The following is a 12,920-nucleotide window of genomic DNA, read 5'->3' on the forward strand; positions in this document are numbered from 1 at the left end:
GTGTTATTTTCACCAGTATATAAATATGTCCACTTTTTGTGCCAGTATAAATGCATTTTTGTACACATCGCTTGGTTGGAAAACTGCGTCGCAAGATTCGGAGAAGTGTGAATTTTGGGAGTGTTTCAGTTTTGCAAAATGCAAAGTATGTTGGTTTGCCTTCAAATTTGAAATGAATAAAATTTCTCCTCCATCTCTAGTTGGAACAGGGAGACGAGTGGGAGGTGGGTGCCTGTTTTTTAGGAGATTGTAAGAAGAAGAAGTGGGATTACTATAGAGGACTACTTATCATGCAGTACATCATAGTGCACCATGCTATAGTCTTTATTGTGTCTTAACCTTCACAACAATTCTGTGATATAGTACATGGCATGAGAAATGAAGCCCCAGGAATAATCTCACTGACATCGCACTGAAATTTATCAGAAGCAGCCAGGCTGCTGTGTCGGAGGAAGGGTAAAGTCCTAAATATACTTACGCTGGAACCAACATGCAGGGGAATGAGTTCCAAGTGTGGTGGTAGAACAGATTGTGCTACAGCCAGTAAGGGATACCAATTTTGATTGCTTCCATGTAGAAAAACAAAATCAGTCCTACCTCCCAAGAGAAAACCAGACCTTTACTGTGCTTGTTACACTGGTTTTCTATTTGCTGGAGTTTCTAAAATACAATAATTAAGAGGGGAGCAGAATTCATAAGCATTAACTCCACCACCCGCTCTCTGAAGCTGTATTCCATTCTCATTTTTCTATATGTGTAGACCAAGCCTAAGTCCTATTGAACTCAGTGGGACGTACTTCCAAGAAAAGCTGCTTAGGACTAGCCTGTAAGTATTCTGAGGATCGGTGCCAGATAAGGACATGCATACATCAAGGATGCCCTTTCTTCTATCTCTTGTGACTTTAGCACTCATTGTGTTTGCCAGTGGTTGTCTATAATCAGGCCTGTGGATGAGCTCCAGATGTTGGAAGCAAGGAGAAAGGACGAGAGGCAACAGCTTAGGATGCTGTGCCTGAAGATAATGCAGAGACCTAGCAGAAGGCCCAGATCTCAAGCTCCAGTACTAAAAGATTTATTGAGTAGTAAATATTGCAATATCCAAATTATAGTGTCATCGTTAATGTCCCTCCAGAGTTTGTTGAACTCCAAGGGCCATCAGCCCCAGCCAGCACAAGGATGTGGGGATTTGGAGTCCAACAATTTATGGAGGGCCACCAGTTCTGTATACCTGGTGTATTGGAAGCAAATTCTTCTCCTAGACTTTTAGTTCAATAGCTGACCGGCACAGGGTGATCATAGGGTATGCCACAGATTCCCTCTGGCGCCTACTTTCTCTTCTTTGGGAATTCGCAGACAAAGTACATCGTGTGATGGCACTCCGTGTCATTCCACTGCCCGGTGCTGAGCATTTCCACACAGTCTTCCTGCCCGGAGGTGTCCTGAGGTTCTCCTTCCTTCCAGTTGCTGTAGTTCTGCAATGGAGTACGGTCAGCATACACGAACTGCCCTTCGTTCTCCATGTCACTCAGGCCAATGAAGACCCGGAAGAGGCCGCTTTGGGATACATAGTCAGAGATCACGGCATTGGCAGCCTCATCCTTCGGCATCGCCAGAACCCCATCTCGAATCCTGCAGTGAGTGAGCGCTTCCTTGTAGCTCTTTTCTTCCTGTACGATGTAATAGTATTTCTCCTCTGTTTCCCTGATACCTGCTAACACTTGGGGAAGAAAAACAAAAAGCCCGTTTTAACAAAGCAGACTTTTTCAGGATATCCTCAAAAGCCCCGAATCATTATTGTTGTGATTTATTAAATTTCTACAGGACCCTGCATCTGAGGATAACCGGGAGATTTACAATATAAAAACAAAAAGATACATATCAATCAATCAAATATTTATTACGGTCACAGACCAGCATAAGTAGGGTGGGGAACAATCATTTAAAATCTGTAAAACATTTTGGAAGGCTAAAATTGTTAAAACAGAAGGTGTATATAAAATACTATTGTATTCTAAAAGAGGCTAAAAGAATGTAAAAGAAGGGTTAGAAGCATTAAATGGATGTGGAAGAACATAAAAGGTCAGTATATAAAAGGCTATGGTATAGTCACAAACAAAAGCAATAAATTTCCACCCACAGTTTAAAAGGCCATAGGTTGATTAATTAGCCATTACATTTTTATGCCACCTTTCCCAAATGGCAGTTTTAGAACCAAGGACATTAAACATACCATTTTTCACAAACTTGATGGAACTCTTGAGCCGAGCAACATTGATGTCCAGTTGTCCAACGACTTTGCGATATTTCCCGCAGTCACAGACAGCACCTAACCCCATATAGGTATATAATCAAATAGGCTACCCAAAGCATCAAAGTGGGTAAGTGTTACATAGCCATTCAAAACAAATATACATATGATAAAGTCAGGAAGGACCTGGGTGTGGTCTGATGCCCCACACAACTCCCGGGAAGGAGTTTTCCCCATGCAAGTTGCTCTGAAGGTTCTCGCAACCCGTTCGCCTGAGTCAGTTTGGGGTTGCAGGGGTAATGCCCAAAGGAAAGGAGGAAAACCCCTGTTGCATAACTGGAGGTCCTTGTGCTGATTTCTACTAGTGAAATGCATTAGTTGAGTCCATCCCATGGAATTGCACCAATCATTTGCAGCACCCAAAGCATGGAGACATGTTGGCTAACCTTTAACTAAGGTTAAAGGGGACTTTTGAATTATGGTGCTGGAGGAGACTCTTGAGAGTCCCATGGACTGCAAGAAGATCAAACCTCTCCATTCTGAAGGAAATCAGCCCTGAGTGCTCACTGGAAGGACAGATCCTAAAGCTGAGGCGCCAATACTTTGGCCACCTCATGAGAAGAGAAGACTCCCTGGAAAAGACCCTGATGTTGGGAAAGATGGAGGGCACAAGGAGAAGGGGACGACAGAGGACAAGATGGTTGGACAGTGTTCTCGAAGCTACTAGCATGAGTTTGACCAAAGTGCGGGAGGCAGTGGAAGACAGGAGTGCCTGGCGTGTTCTGGTCCATGGGGTCACGAATTGTCAGACACGACTAAACAACAACAAAGGGGACTTTTGCCACGCAAAGCCAAACTATGGCTCAGAAGCATGAATGCAGAAGCATACAGGCTCTGGGAAGGGAAATAGAGGCCGCCTCGCTCCTCCCATGCCTTTTTGGTACTGTGCCGCACTGAGCTAAGCCATAGTTTGTTGTAGCATGTCGTCAATTTTCCCAGCCAAACCATGAGCTGTGAAGCAGAGGACAAAGCTTGCATTTAGAAGCAGTCTTGAGACTGGGAACCATTATAACACAAGGTCCTCATAAGACCTCCTTCCCTACAGACCCTCTTGGGCACTAAAATTGGCAGAAGGGGCCGTCGTGGTAGTTTCACCACACTCAGGATTTTGTGGGTGGGTGTCCCTGAAAAAGGCATTCCCTGTGGCAGCTCCTAAATTGCAGAATTGCCTCTAGACAGGACAATGCATGTGGCATTTTCAGTGCGGAGTTTCTGTTGTATGGTGAATGTGCACCTTTTTACCTCATCCTTTGACACCTGAAAGTCATGTTTTTAGGATCCAGACTCATCTTGTGACTGCAAATTGTTTTAAACCCTTTTTAATATTTCATTTTTAAATTGCTGCAACCCAATCCCTTATGGCAAAGGGCAGCTAAGAAATTGAAATAATCGTTATAATGCTTCTAAGTGTGTTCAGTCAAATGCACACAGAAGCCCCCTTTTTGTTTAACACTGGAAGGTCAGGGGTAGAATGTGCAATGGGACAATTTGGACGTAACAATCCTGGCTTATTCGGCCACTGCTTCTTAATTCAGGAATGAGCATCATCCTGGGAATGAGGCTCCAGCTAACATGTCCACACTCTTCTCTTTTTACCCACCAGGTGGAGATCAGAAACTCCTGCTTCAAGTTTTAAACAACTCATGGTTCCACATTTTGTCAGGGGACAACTCTAGTGAGGGTGCAAACCAGACTCGGAAGCCAAAGAAGCCCTGTTCAGGTGCTCAGTCTGAAACGCGAAGGGCCCTGAAGGAATATGCAGGGCTAGCTCTGCCCCTTTGGTGACACTGTCCCCAGGCTACACGTGATTGGGCAAGTCTGAAGGAGGCTACCATCATGACAGAGTTATCACAAAATCCCTGATTGGCCAGAATTCCTGCCCCCATGTTGGAAATTCTGTTGCTTCTTTCAGATTCGGCATGCAACACACTGGATTAGGAATACTTCTAGTGTGCTTGATGTCACTGAGAGGCGCAGAATTAATCTCACACGTTCCAATGGGCCTCTTTGCATGTTTGGAAGTGAAAGCCCGAATAGGGCTAGTTTGATTCTGGTTTGTTCTCACAAATGTTTGAACGTAACAGGAAACTGTGGCTTCCATAACAACAGCAGCAGCAACAAAAACTTCCACTCTCCTCTGGTATGTGAAGGGGGGTGGACCTGCAGACATGATGCTCATCACAGCATGTTCACATAATGGAAAACATGCTTTTTCATTATATATGAACCAGGCCTCTGACTTGAAACACGGCAGAACATTTAACGTGGGCCTGACTCCCACAGCAGCCCAGCGGCGTTAGTCAATGTTTTGGCAAAAGCATGTTTATTGCCGCTGTGTGTCCTCTGTCTTTTATAGGTTTCAACGTGATTATTTTACAGTCGTGTTTTTAATGCAAGCTGCCTCAAGCTCCTGTGGGAGTAGGGAGGATAAAAATACTTTTTTTTGTGGGCTGGGAAAATAGGCAAGCTGTTATGGAGGAAAATGCAGAAAGCGCCTTTGCTTTCTGCCACCTGCAATCTCAACCTGTGTTCTGCTGACTTTTGCTGCTCTGTCTGCTAGAGTCAGGTGAGGCTACAGGAGAGCAAGTAATTTCTTTTCTTCGTGGTGGTGGCTTTTGTCCACTGTTACTGACCACACGCTAGAGCAGCTGTGAGGAACCTTTGCCCCTCCAGATGTTGCGGCTGAACTATAACTCCCATCAGGCTGAGCAGGCATGGCCAATGGCCAGGGATGATGGGAGTTGCAGTTCACGTCTGCAACATCTCGAGGTTGATACGGAAATTACGGGGGGGGGGGCACATCTTTAAAGCTAAATATTACAAATATTATGCCTGAATGTATCCTTTCAACTTGACAGCTCAGGGAAGTTACCTAGCTTTAAAAATAATATAAAATCATCTCTTTCCCAGTTTCCTCCATTCCAAAGCTATTTTCCCCTTGAAAAAGGACTCCAGGAAGTTCCCAGAGGTGACAATTGCTGGGCTCATTGTTAGCCAAGGGAAGCCAAATCTCATCACCTGACTCGCCTCAGGCTCCAGACATGCAAATGAACTTCTATTGTACTTTTGGGTGGTGGGTACTTAAGACATATTTGTCTATGCTAATCTTATACCTGAGTCTTGCCCTGCCACGTCTGCTTATGCTAATCTTGTACCAAGGACTTGTCTGGACATGTTTGCCAAGGTTAACTCCTCCCCTTTTGTGACATGTCAGTGATGTAGCAATGATGCTGTACGAACTGTATTCTGGGATATGGTGGGAAAGTTTTAAAAGTCTTTGTCACCCCATCCTTGGGGTTCAAAATTTGCTCTTTGAACCTATCGCGCAATAAACTTTGGTCTACAGCTATTTGCTCCGGTTGGCTGGACTCCTTCCTTTATTCCGCAGGGACCCACGGGCTCTGCCCGACCAGCTGGGTGACTGAGCAGCCTCACACCTAGATTTTTCCCTAACAAGGTGGACAAAGGTTCCCCACTCTTCCTCTCCAGCAGTGTTTCCCAAACTTGTGTCTCCAGCACTCCCATCATCCCTAGCTAGCAAGACCAGTGGTCAGGGATGATGGGAATTGTAGTCCAAAAGCAGCTGGAGACCCAAGACTGGGAAACCACTGCTGTAGAGTTTTTGGTACTGACGACTCTTTGGTAACTGTCCTCTCTTGCAGCTGTTTTGTCTAGTGAGCTTCTGTCATCTTGCAGCTAGAGCCTATTAGCATACTGTAATTTCAAATATACACAGTTTATCACAGCCATGCATTCGGGATGAATGCTTGTTGCAAAATTCTGAGGGCCGTTCCGCTGGACTGCTTTAGTCCTCAGCACATGCTTCAGTTGGGCTGGCAAGAAACACCCAAAATATTCAACCTTGCAAACTGGCCTTGGATTCTGTTTGGGCCTGGCAAAAAAAAGGGCCAAAACGAAAACACCCCGGCAACCTGTACTCCTGAACTCTTTCTAATTCCCCTGTTGAAAGGAGAGGGATTAGAGTTACGTTATGCAAGATCTTTCCTTTGTTTGCATAGTACTCTCTCTGCTTTAGCGAGAATGTCAATATGTGCTTTAAAAAATAATTTGTTGCCCTTAAGAAGGGAAAAAAACTGGATTTAGAACAGAAAAGCCCTTGTGTGACAACAACAACAAAAAGGAGTCATGTCTTTCTTTAACAAAAGTTTTCAGTGTGTTAAGATAACAGAAATCAGGACTTAATGTGTGCCAGGTTTTAATGTTGCATCACTGACCTGGGGTTTTGTATATAACTATTATTTATTTATTTATTTATTTATTTATTTATTTATTTATTTATTTATTTATTTATTTCTCTCTCTCTCTCTCTCTCTCTCTCTCTCTCTCTCTCTCCTTTTTCTCCACAATGGAACTCCAGGCACTGAATTATTGGCGGTGCCATCACTAGCTGCTGCCTGGTTATTGCTGAACCATGACGGGGCCTTCTTGGTGGTGGGTTTGTTTGTGGAATGCCCTTCCCGGTGAAGTGTGTCTACTTCCCTCATTAAAACCCAGAAGGGATTCAAACACAACCCTGTTCAACCCAGGCATTTAATGGCGGAAATATACTGTCCCCAGCAAGCCTTGAAATTATTAGCTGTGAGGGTGCGTGGCTGTTTTTAAAATGCTTTTGGACATTCATAATGCTTTTAAATGCTTTTTATTGTTTGACTGCTTTGCTGTTCACTGCCCTGGGAGGAAAGGAGTAATAGAAACTGAATAAATAATATTTAGTCGGACCCATAGGAGCCAACTCCGGGGTGCCGAAGAGGTCTTCGCCCTCCCCCCAAAGTTGATGGGCATTCAAATGTTGTGGGTGCTCTGTGTCATGTGATCGATTACGCAGGGTGGGGCATACCTTCCCCCCCCCCATTATTTTATTTAAGTCAGCACCCCTGTTTGGACCCAGACTTGCTAAACTTGGGCCAAAGTCTTCTCCACTCACTTTCCATTCAAAGTAGAGAAGGAGAGGGAGTGGAACCCTACTGTTGTCGCTGCCTCCGACACCCTCTGACCTTAACCCCTGACCTTTGCTTTTAAAACCCAAGGTCTGCAAAGAGACACCTAATCCTACAAAAGCACATTGTGCCCCCTTGCAGACCATCATCTCTTTGTGCAAATGTCAAGGAACAGGGCTTGTGTGGTGTCAGGGGTGTTGGTCACCCTGGGTGGGGTGGCCTCATTTGTCCTTCTCCACAGAGATGTTGCACATTTGGTAGGTAAAAGGTAAAGGACGCTTGGACAGTTAAGTCCAGTCAAAGGCAACTATGGGGTTGTGGCGCTCATCTTGCTTTCAGGCCAAGGGAGCTGGCGTTTGTCCACAGACAGCTTTCTGGGTCATGCGGCCAGCATGACTAAACCGCTTCTGGCACAACAGGACACCATGACAGAAACCAGAGCACATGGAAATGCTATTTACCTTTCCGCTGCAGCAGTAACTATTTATCTACTTGCACTGGCATGCTTCCAACTGCTAGAAGAGTTTGCATTTGATATCCCGCTTTATCACTACCCTAAGGAGTCTCAACACCCAGCTAACATTCTCCTTTCCCTTCCTCCCCCACAACAAACACTCTGTGAGGTGAGTGGGGCTGAGAGACTTCAGAGAAGTGTGACTAGCCCAAGGTCACCCAGCAGCTGCATGTGGAGGAGCGGGGAAGCAAACCCGGTTCACCAGATTACGAGGCCACCGCTCTTAATCACTACACCACACTACACACAAGGGACGTGGGTGGCACTGTGGGTAAAAGCCTCAGCGCCTAGGGCTTGCCGATTGAAAGGTCGGCGGTTCGAATCCCCGCGGCGGGGTGCGCTCCCGTTGTTCGGTCCCAGCGCCTGCCAACCTAGCAGTTCGAAAGCACCCCCGGGTGCAAGTAGATAAATAGGGACCGCTTACTAGCGGGAAGGTAAACGGCGTTTCCGTGTGCAGTTCTGGCTCGCCAGAGCAGCAATGTCACGCTGGCCACGTGGCCCAGAAGTGTCTCCGGACAGCGCTGGACCCCGGCCTCTTGAGTGAGATGGGTGCACAACCCTAGAGTCTGTCAAGACTGGCCCGTACGGGCAGGGGTACCTTTACCTTTACCTTTACCTTTACACTACACTACACACACACACACCTCATCACACTGGACAAATGCATACACTGGAGAGGGGCTGTGGCTCAGGGGCTGAGTCTCTGCTCTGCGTGCAGAAGATCCCAGGTTTGATCCCTGGCATCTCCAGGTAGGACTAGAGAAAAGGTCCCTGACCCAGGATTGCTGCGGCCTGTAGAGCTAGACGGACAGAAGCTGCCCCTCAGTAGCTTCCTATGTTCTCCTCCACCAGGGATGGGTACCTTGTAGCCCTCTTGATGCTGATGGACCACAACTCCCAAACCCTCCCAAGTTCTCCAATTTTCCTGGGACAGTCCTGGAATTGCAAAAGCCATCCCAGATTCTGATTTGATCCCGGAATGTCCCTATTTCCCCTTCCAGTTCTGATGCTGCTGAGCTCGGCAGAAGGGGCTGGAGCTTGTCCTAAGCGGTGGTGAGGGGGCATCCCTGTCAGGATTTACGACTTCCCTCTCACACCAAGACATGGCAGGCTGGCGGTTTTATAACTTTCAGATTTATTGGTGGCGCTGTGGGTTAAACCACAGAGCCTAGAACTTGCCGATCAGAAGGTTGGCGGTTCAAATCCCCACGACGGGGTGAGCTCCTGTTGCTCGGTCCCTGCTCCTGCCAACCTAGCAGTTCGAAAGCACGTCAAAGTGCAAGTAGATTAATAGGTACCGCTCCGGCGGGAAGGTAAAGGGCGTTTCCGTGTGCTGCTCTGGTTCGCCAGAAGCGGCTTAGTCATGCTGGCCACATGACCCGGAAGCTGTACGCCAGCTCCCTCGACCAATAAAGCGAGATGAGCGCCGCAACCCCAGAGTCGGCCACGACTGGACCTAATGGTCAGGGGTCCCTTTACCTTTACACAGTAGTTCAGTCAGAGCGCACAGCTCAGTCTTCCTCACTAGATGGGTCAGTTGAGCCCACTGGAGGGTGGGTTCTTTTCCAACAGGATATACGCCATCGGCTGCTCCTACTTCTGTGGGCTTGACGCCAAGCCTGGACTCTGCCCATCTTCCTAGTACGAGGAGACTCAGGAGCAGATTGTCTAGTTTGCCCATCTTCCCCTGAGTCTGTGTCTGAGAGCCATGGCCACTCTGCCTGCCTTACGCTGTCTTGAAAATTTACAGCCTGCATTCCCGGACAAAAGGGGCTCGCTTCACTCTCTGCATTTGAAGAAAGCAAGCCTCCATCTCTTTCTGCCTGCCACCCCCCTCGGTCCTCAGAGCCCTCGCTGTCACTCTGGGAAGGAACATTCCTGACAATCCCATTGCATCTCCCTGGCCATTGCCGCTGGCCACCTCCCTTGGGCAACTTGTAGCAGTTGCTGGAGAGTGGGCAAGGAGAAAGAGGAGAGGCTGTAGCCACTGAGGCCCAGCCCTACATCTATGAGGAGCAGGCAGAGGGCAGGGCTGCCCTGGGCAGGAAGAAAAGGGAGCAGAGTGGAGCGCAAGGAGTCTTGGTTTTATTTTAAAACGCTTTGTGTGTCTGTGTCTGATATTTTCTCTTTCTAAAAGCCAGAATTAAGATTGCCAGAAGAAATATCAACAACCTCAGATATGCAGATGACACAACCTTGATGGCAGAAAGTGAGGAGAATTTAAAAGAACCTTTTAATGAGGCTGAAAGAGAAGAGCGCAAAATATGGTCTGAAGCTCAACATCAAAAAAAAAAACGAAGATCATGGCCACTGGGCCCATCACCTCCTGGCAAATAGAAGGGCTCCATGATCACTGCAGATGGTGACAGCAGTCACGAAATTAAAAGATGCCTGCTTCTTGGGAGAAAAGCAATGACAACACCTAGACAGCATCTTAAAAAGCAGAGGCATCACATTGCCGACAAAGGTCCGTATAGTTAAAGCTATGGTTTTCCCAGTAGTGATGTATGGAAGTGAGAGCTGGACCATAAAGAAGGCTGATCGCCAAAGAATTGATACTTTTGAATTATGGTACTGGAGGAGACTCTTGAGAGTCCCATGGACTGCAAGAAGATCAAACCTACCCATTCTGAAGGAAATCAGCCCTGAGTGCTCACTGGAAGGACAGATCGTGAAGCTGAGGCTCCAATACTTTGGCCACCTCATGAGAAGAGAAGACTCCCTGGAAAAGACCCTGATGTTGGGAAAGATGGAGGACACAAGGAGAAGGGGACGGCAGAGGACGAGATGGTTAGACAGTGTTCTTGAAACTATGATCATGAGTTTGACCAAGCTGCGGGAGGCAGTGGAAGACAGGAGTACCCGGTGTGCTCTGGTCCATGGGGTCACGAAGAGTCGGACATGACTAAATGACTAAACAACAAAAAAGTTTATTTGTTGGTGCGTATTTTTAGTTGTGGGGAGTGAGAAATGTCTCTATTTTCATCTGAGGAATGCTGGAGGGTATGAACTCCCCTCATCACTGACCATTGGCCAGGCTAACTGGGCTGATGGAAGCTGGGTGGCCAGATTGGGAGAGCTACCAACCCTGGCTTACACACTCCTATGGAATCACTGCCTGCAGACAGGAGCTGTTTGGGAAGCCAAAAAGAAATTGAAACAGCCTACCTGCTTTGCCCTTTCCTCCAGATACACCAGATAACCCCTTCAGTCCTTTGTCACCTGATTAAAGGAAGAAAACACAGGCTGTACACATAAGAAAACAGAACTGCTCTGTTGAGTAATGTTTGCTGAGTGGGTTTGAGAGATGGACAGGGCTAATAATAATAATAATAATAATAATAATAATTTATTACTTATACTCCACCCATCTGATAGGGTTGCCGCTGCCACTCTGGGAGGCTCCCAACATAATAAAAACACAGCAGAACATCAAACATTAAAAGCTTTCCCGATACAGGGCTAAGCAGATGTGCCAAATTAAACAGGTCTGCTTCAACCCTACAGGCCCATTCAGATGGGAATAAGTTCCACTGAGCACAGTGAGACTTATTTCTGAGTAAACACACATGGAATAGCTCTCTCAGGCTTTTGTTTTAGTGGACAAAGCTGCGAGCTTTTAATAGCTGACCCATTAAAAGTTCAGAGGCTTCGTGGCTGGACGGCGCCTGGTACTGCCTTCCCGCATGCGTGAGCAGCAGGTAATGGAGACAGATAATAGTTTTTCGAAGAGTTGGTGGCGGTATTGTGAGAGAATCACAGTTGCTTGCGATGTGCACGCACACATCCATTTCTTGGGATCTCGCTATCGTTTCCAACTGAAGAGTTCTGAAGCATCCTGATCCATGTTGCTAAATGTGTCATGATTGCAAACCACACCTGTGTTTCTTAAAATATTAATAGCAGGCACTAGTGGGAAGGTTTTTTGTTTTTGTTGTTTTGCTGGAACCTCAGTGTGTGGGACGGGGAGATTTTTTTCCCCTTGTTGCAACCTCAGAAAAAAATAAACCCTCCCCCAGTTGTTATTAGCCCTGGGGTAAAAATGTCCCACTTGCCCAATAGAAGTATCCGTTTGTTTATTTATTTATTTGTCATTGATTTAAGGTATTTCGAACCTGCCCTTCAACAGAACTGATCTCAGGGCAGAGTACAATGGCGTTATGCCATGAGATAAAACTCATTAAAATGATTACAAACCTGAAATATGTGAAGTGCAAAAACAGGTAAAAACAGCTGTAATTAAAATCAGAAATTCTTTTTTTTGGAGAAAAAAGCACCTCTACAAATCCTTGCAAACTACAAACAGGCATCCTTCATTCCTGAAACTAACAACCTATGAATGCCTGGGCGAACTAATAGGCTTTCCGCTTGGTGCTGTTGACATGAAAGATGATTTAAGTGCCAAGCGTATCTCTAAAGGCGTCCCCCAAGGAAGATGGCACCACAGATGCACAGGTGTTCTGTAGGAAATTGCCCCCCACCCCAGTGCATACTATTAATATATTAAGAAAGACAGATGTGGTTTGTTGTACCTGCTTAGGGCCACGTCTGGTTTGTCTCTGACATGGGGATTGTCAATGTGGTGCCTGGTGGTATGAGGAAGCTCAGTAGCACCTCCTATGGTGCCTGTGAAAGCTTTCTGTAAATATTCCCTCACAAATTCACAGTACATGAGAAACTGCTTCCTCTTCCTGCTCAGTTCTTGCCCATAAAGGGCAAGCAGGGAGGCACATCTGGTATGCGTTACAAGAATTTTAATGTCTCAGATACAGAATAAATTTTAAGGTCTCAGACACAGAATAAATATCCATAAATGCACACATATCTAAATATATGAACCATGTGTCTGAAATAGTATGGGGGAGCAATCCTGAAGTCATTTTGACTCATTTAACCTCAAATATTCCTCTGCAATAAGGGAGGCAAATGGGGAAAGCCTTCCCATTGTCTTTTTGCTTGCAAATCCTGTCTTTAAGGGCGTATTTGTGTTTGAATAGGGTGAGCCTGTGACCTGGATTCGGGGACTAAAGTATTAACCATACAAAAGAATGGCCAGGCTGCCCAGGTAATGCAATCAGTGACCATTTTTAGGTATCCTGGCAGGCAGGATTTCTGTTGTAGACCGCCTCCTTCTGTGATG

At 46.2% G+C, this 12,920-nt stretch overlaps 1 protein-coding gene across 1 annotated transcript in view; it reads right to left on the bottom strand.

Annotated features, from left to right (window-relative positions):
• Nucleotides 1–300: 300 nt before the first annotated feature.
• COLEC10 (collectin subfamily member 10) overlaps nucleotides 301–12,920 on the bottom strand; it is a 28,681-nt gene continuing 16,061 nt past the window's right edge. The window contains exons 4-6 of the mRNA XM_028736241.2: nucleotides 10,949–11,002; nucleotides 2,231–2,326; nucleotides 301–1,717 (exon numbers count right to left, since the gene is read on the bottom strand). Of these exons, the coding sequence (XP_028592074.1) occupies nucleotides 1,326–1,717; nucleotides 2,231–2,326; nucleotides 10,949–11,002 (542 nt within the window). The 3' untranslated portion in view covers nucleotides 301–1,325. The remainder of the gene's footprint in view (nucleotides 1,718–2,230; nucleotides 2,327–10,948; nucleotides 11,003–12,920) is intronic.

The sequence above is a fragment of the Podarcis muralis genome, chromosome 8, assembly GCF_964188315.1.
Source record: "Podarcis muralis chromosome 8, rPodMur119.hap1.1, whole genome shotgun sequence".
NCBI classification, from domain to species: domain Eukaryota; kingdom Metazoa; phylum Chordata; class Lepidosauria; order Squamata; family Lacertidae; genus Podarcis; species Podarcis muralis.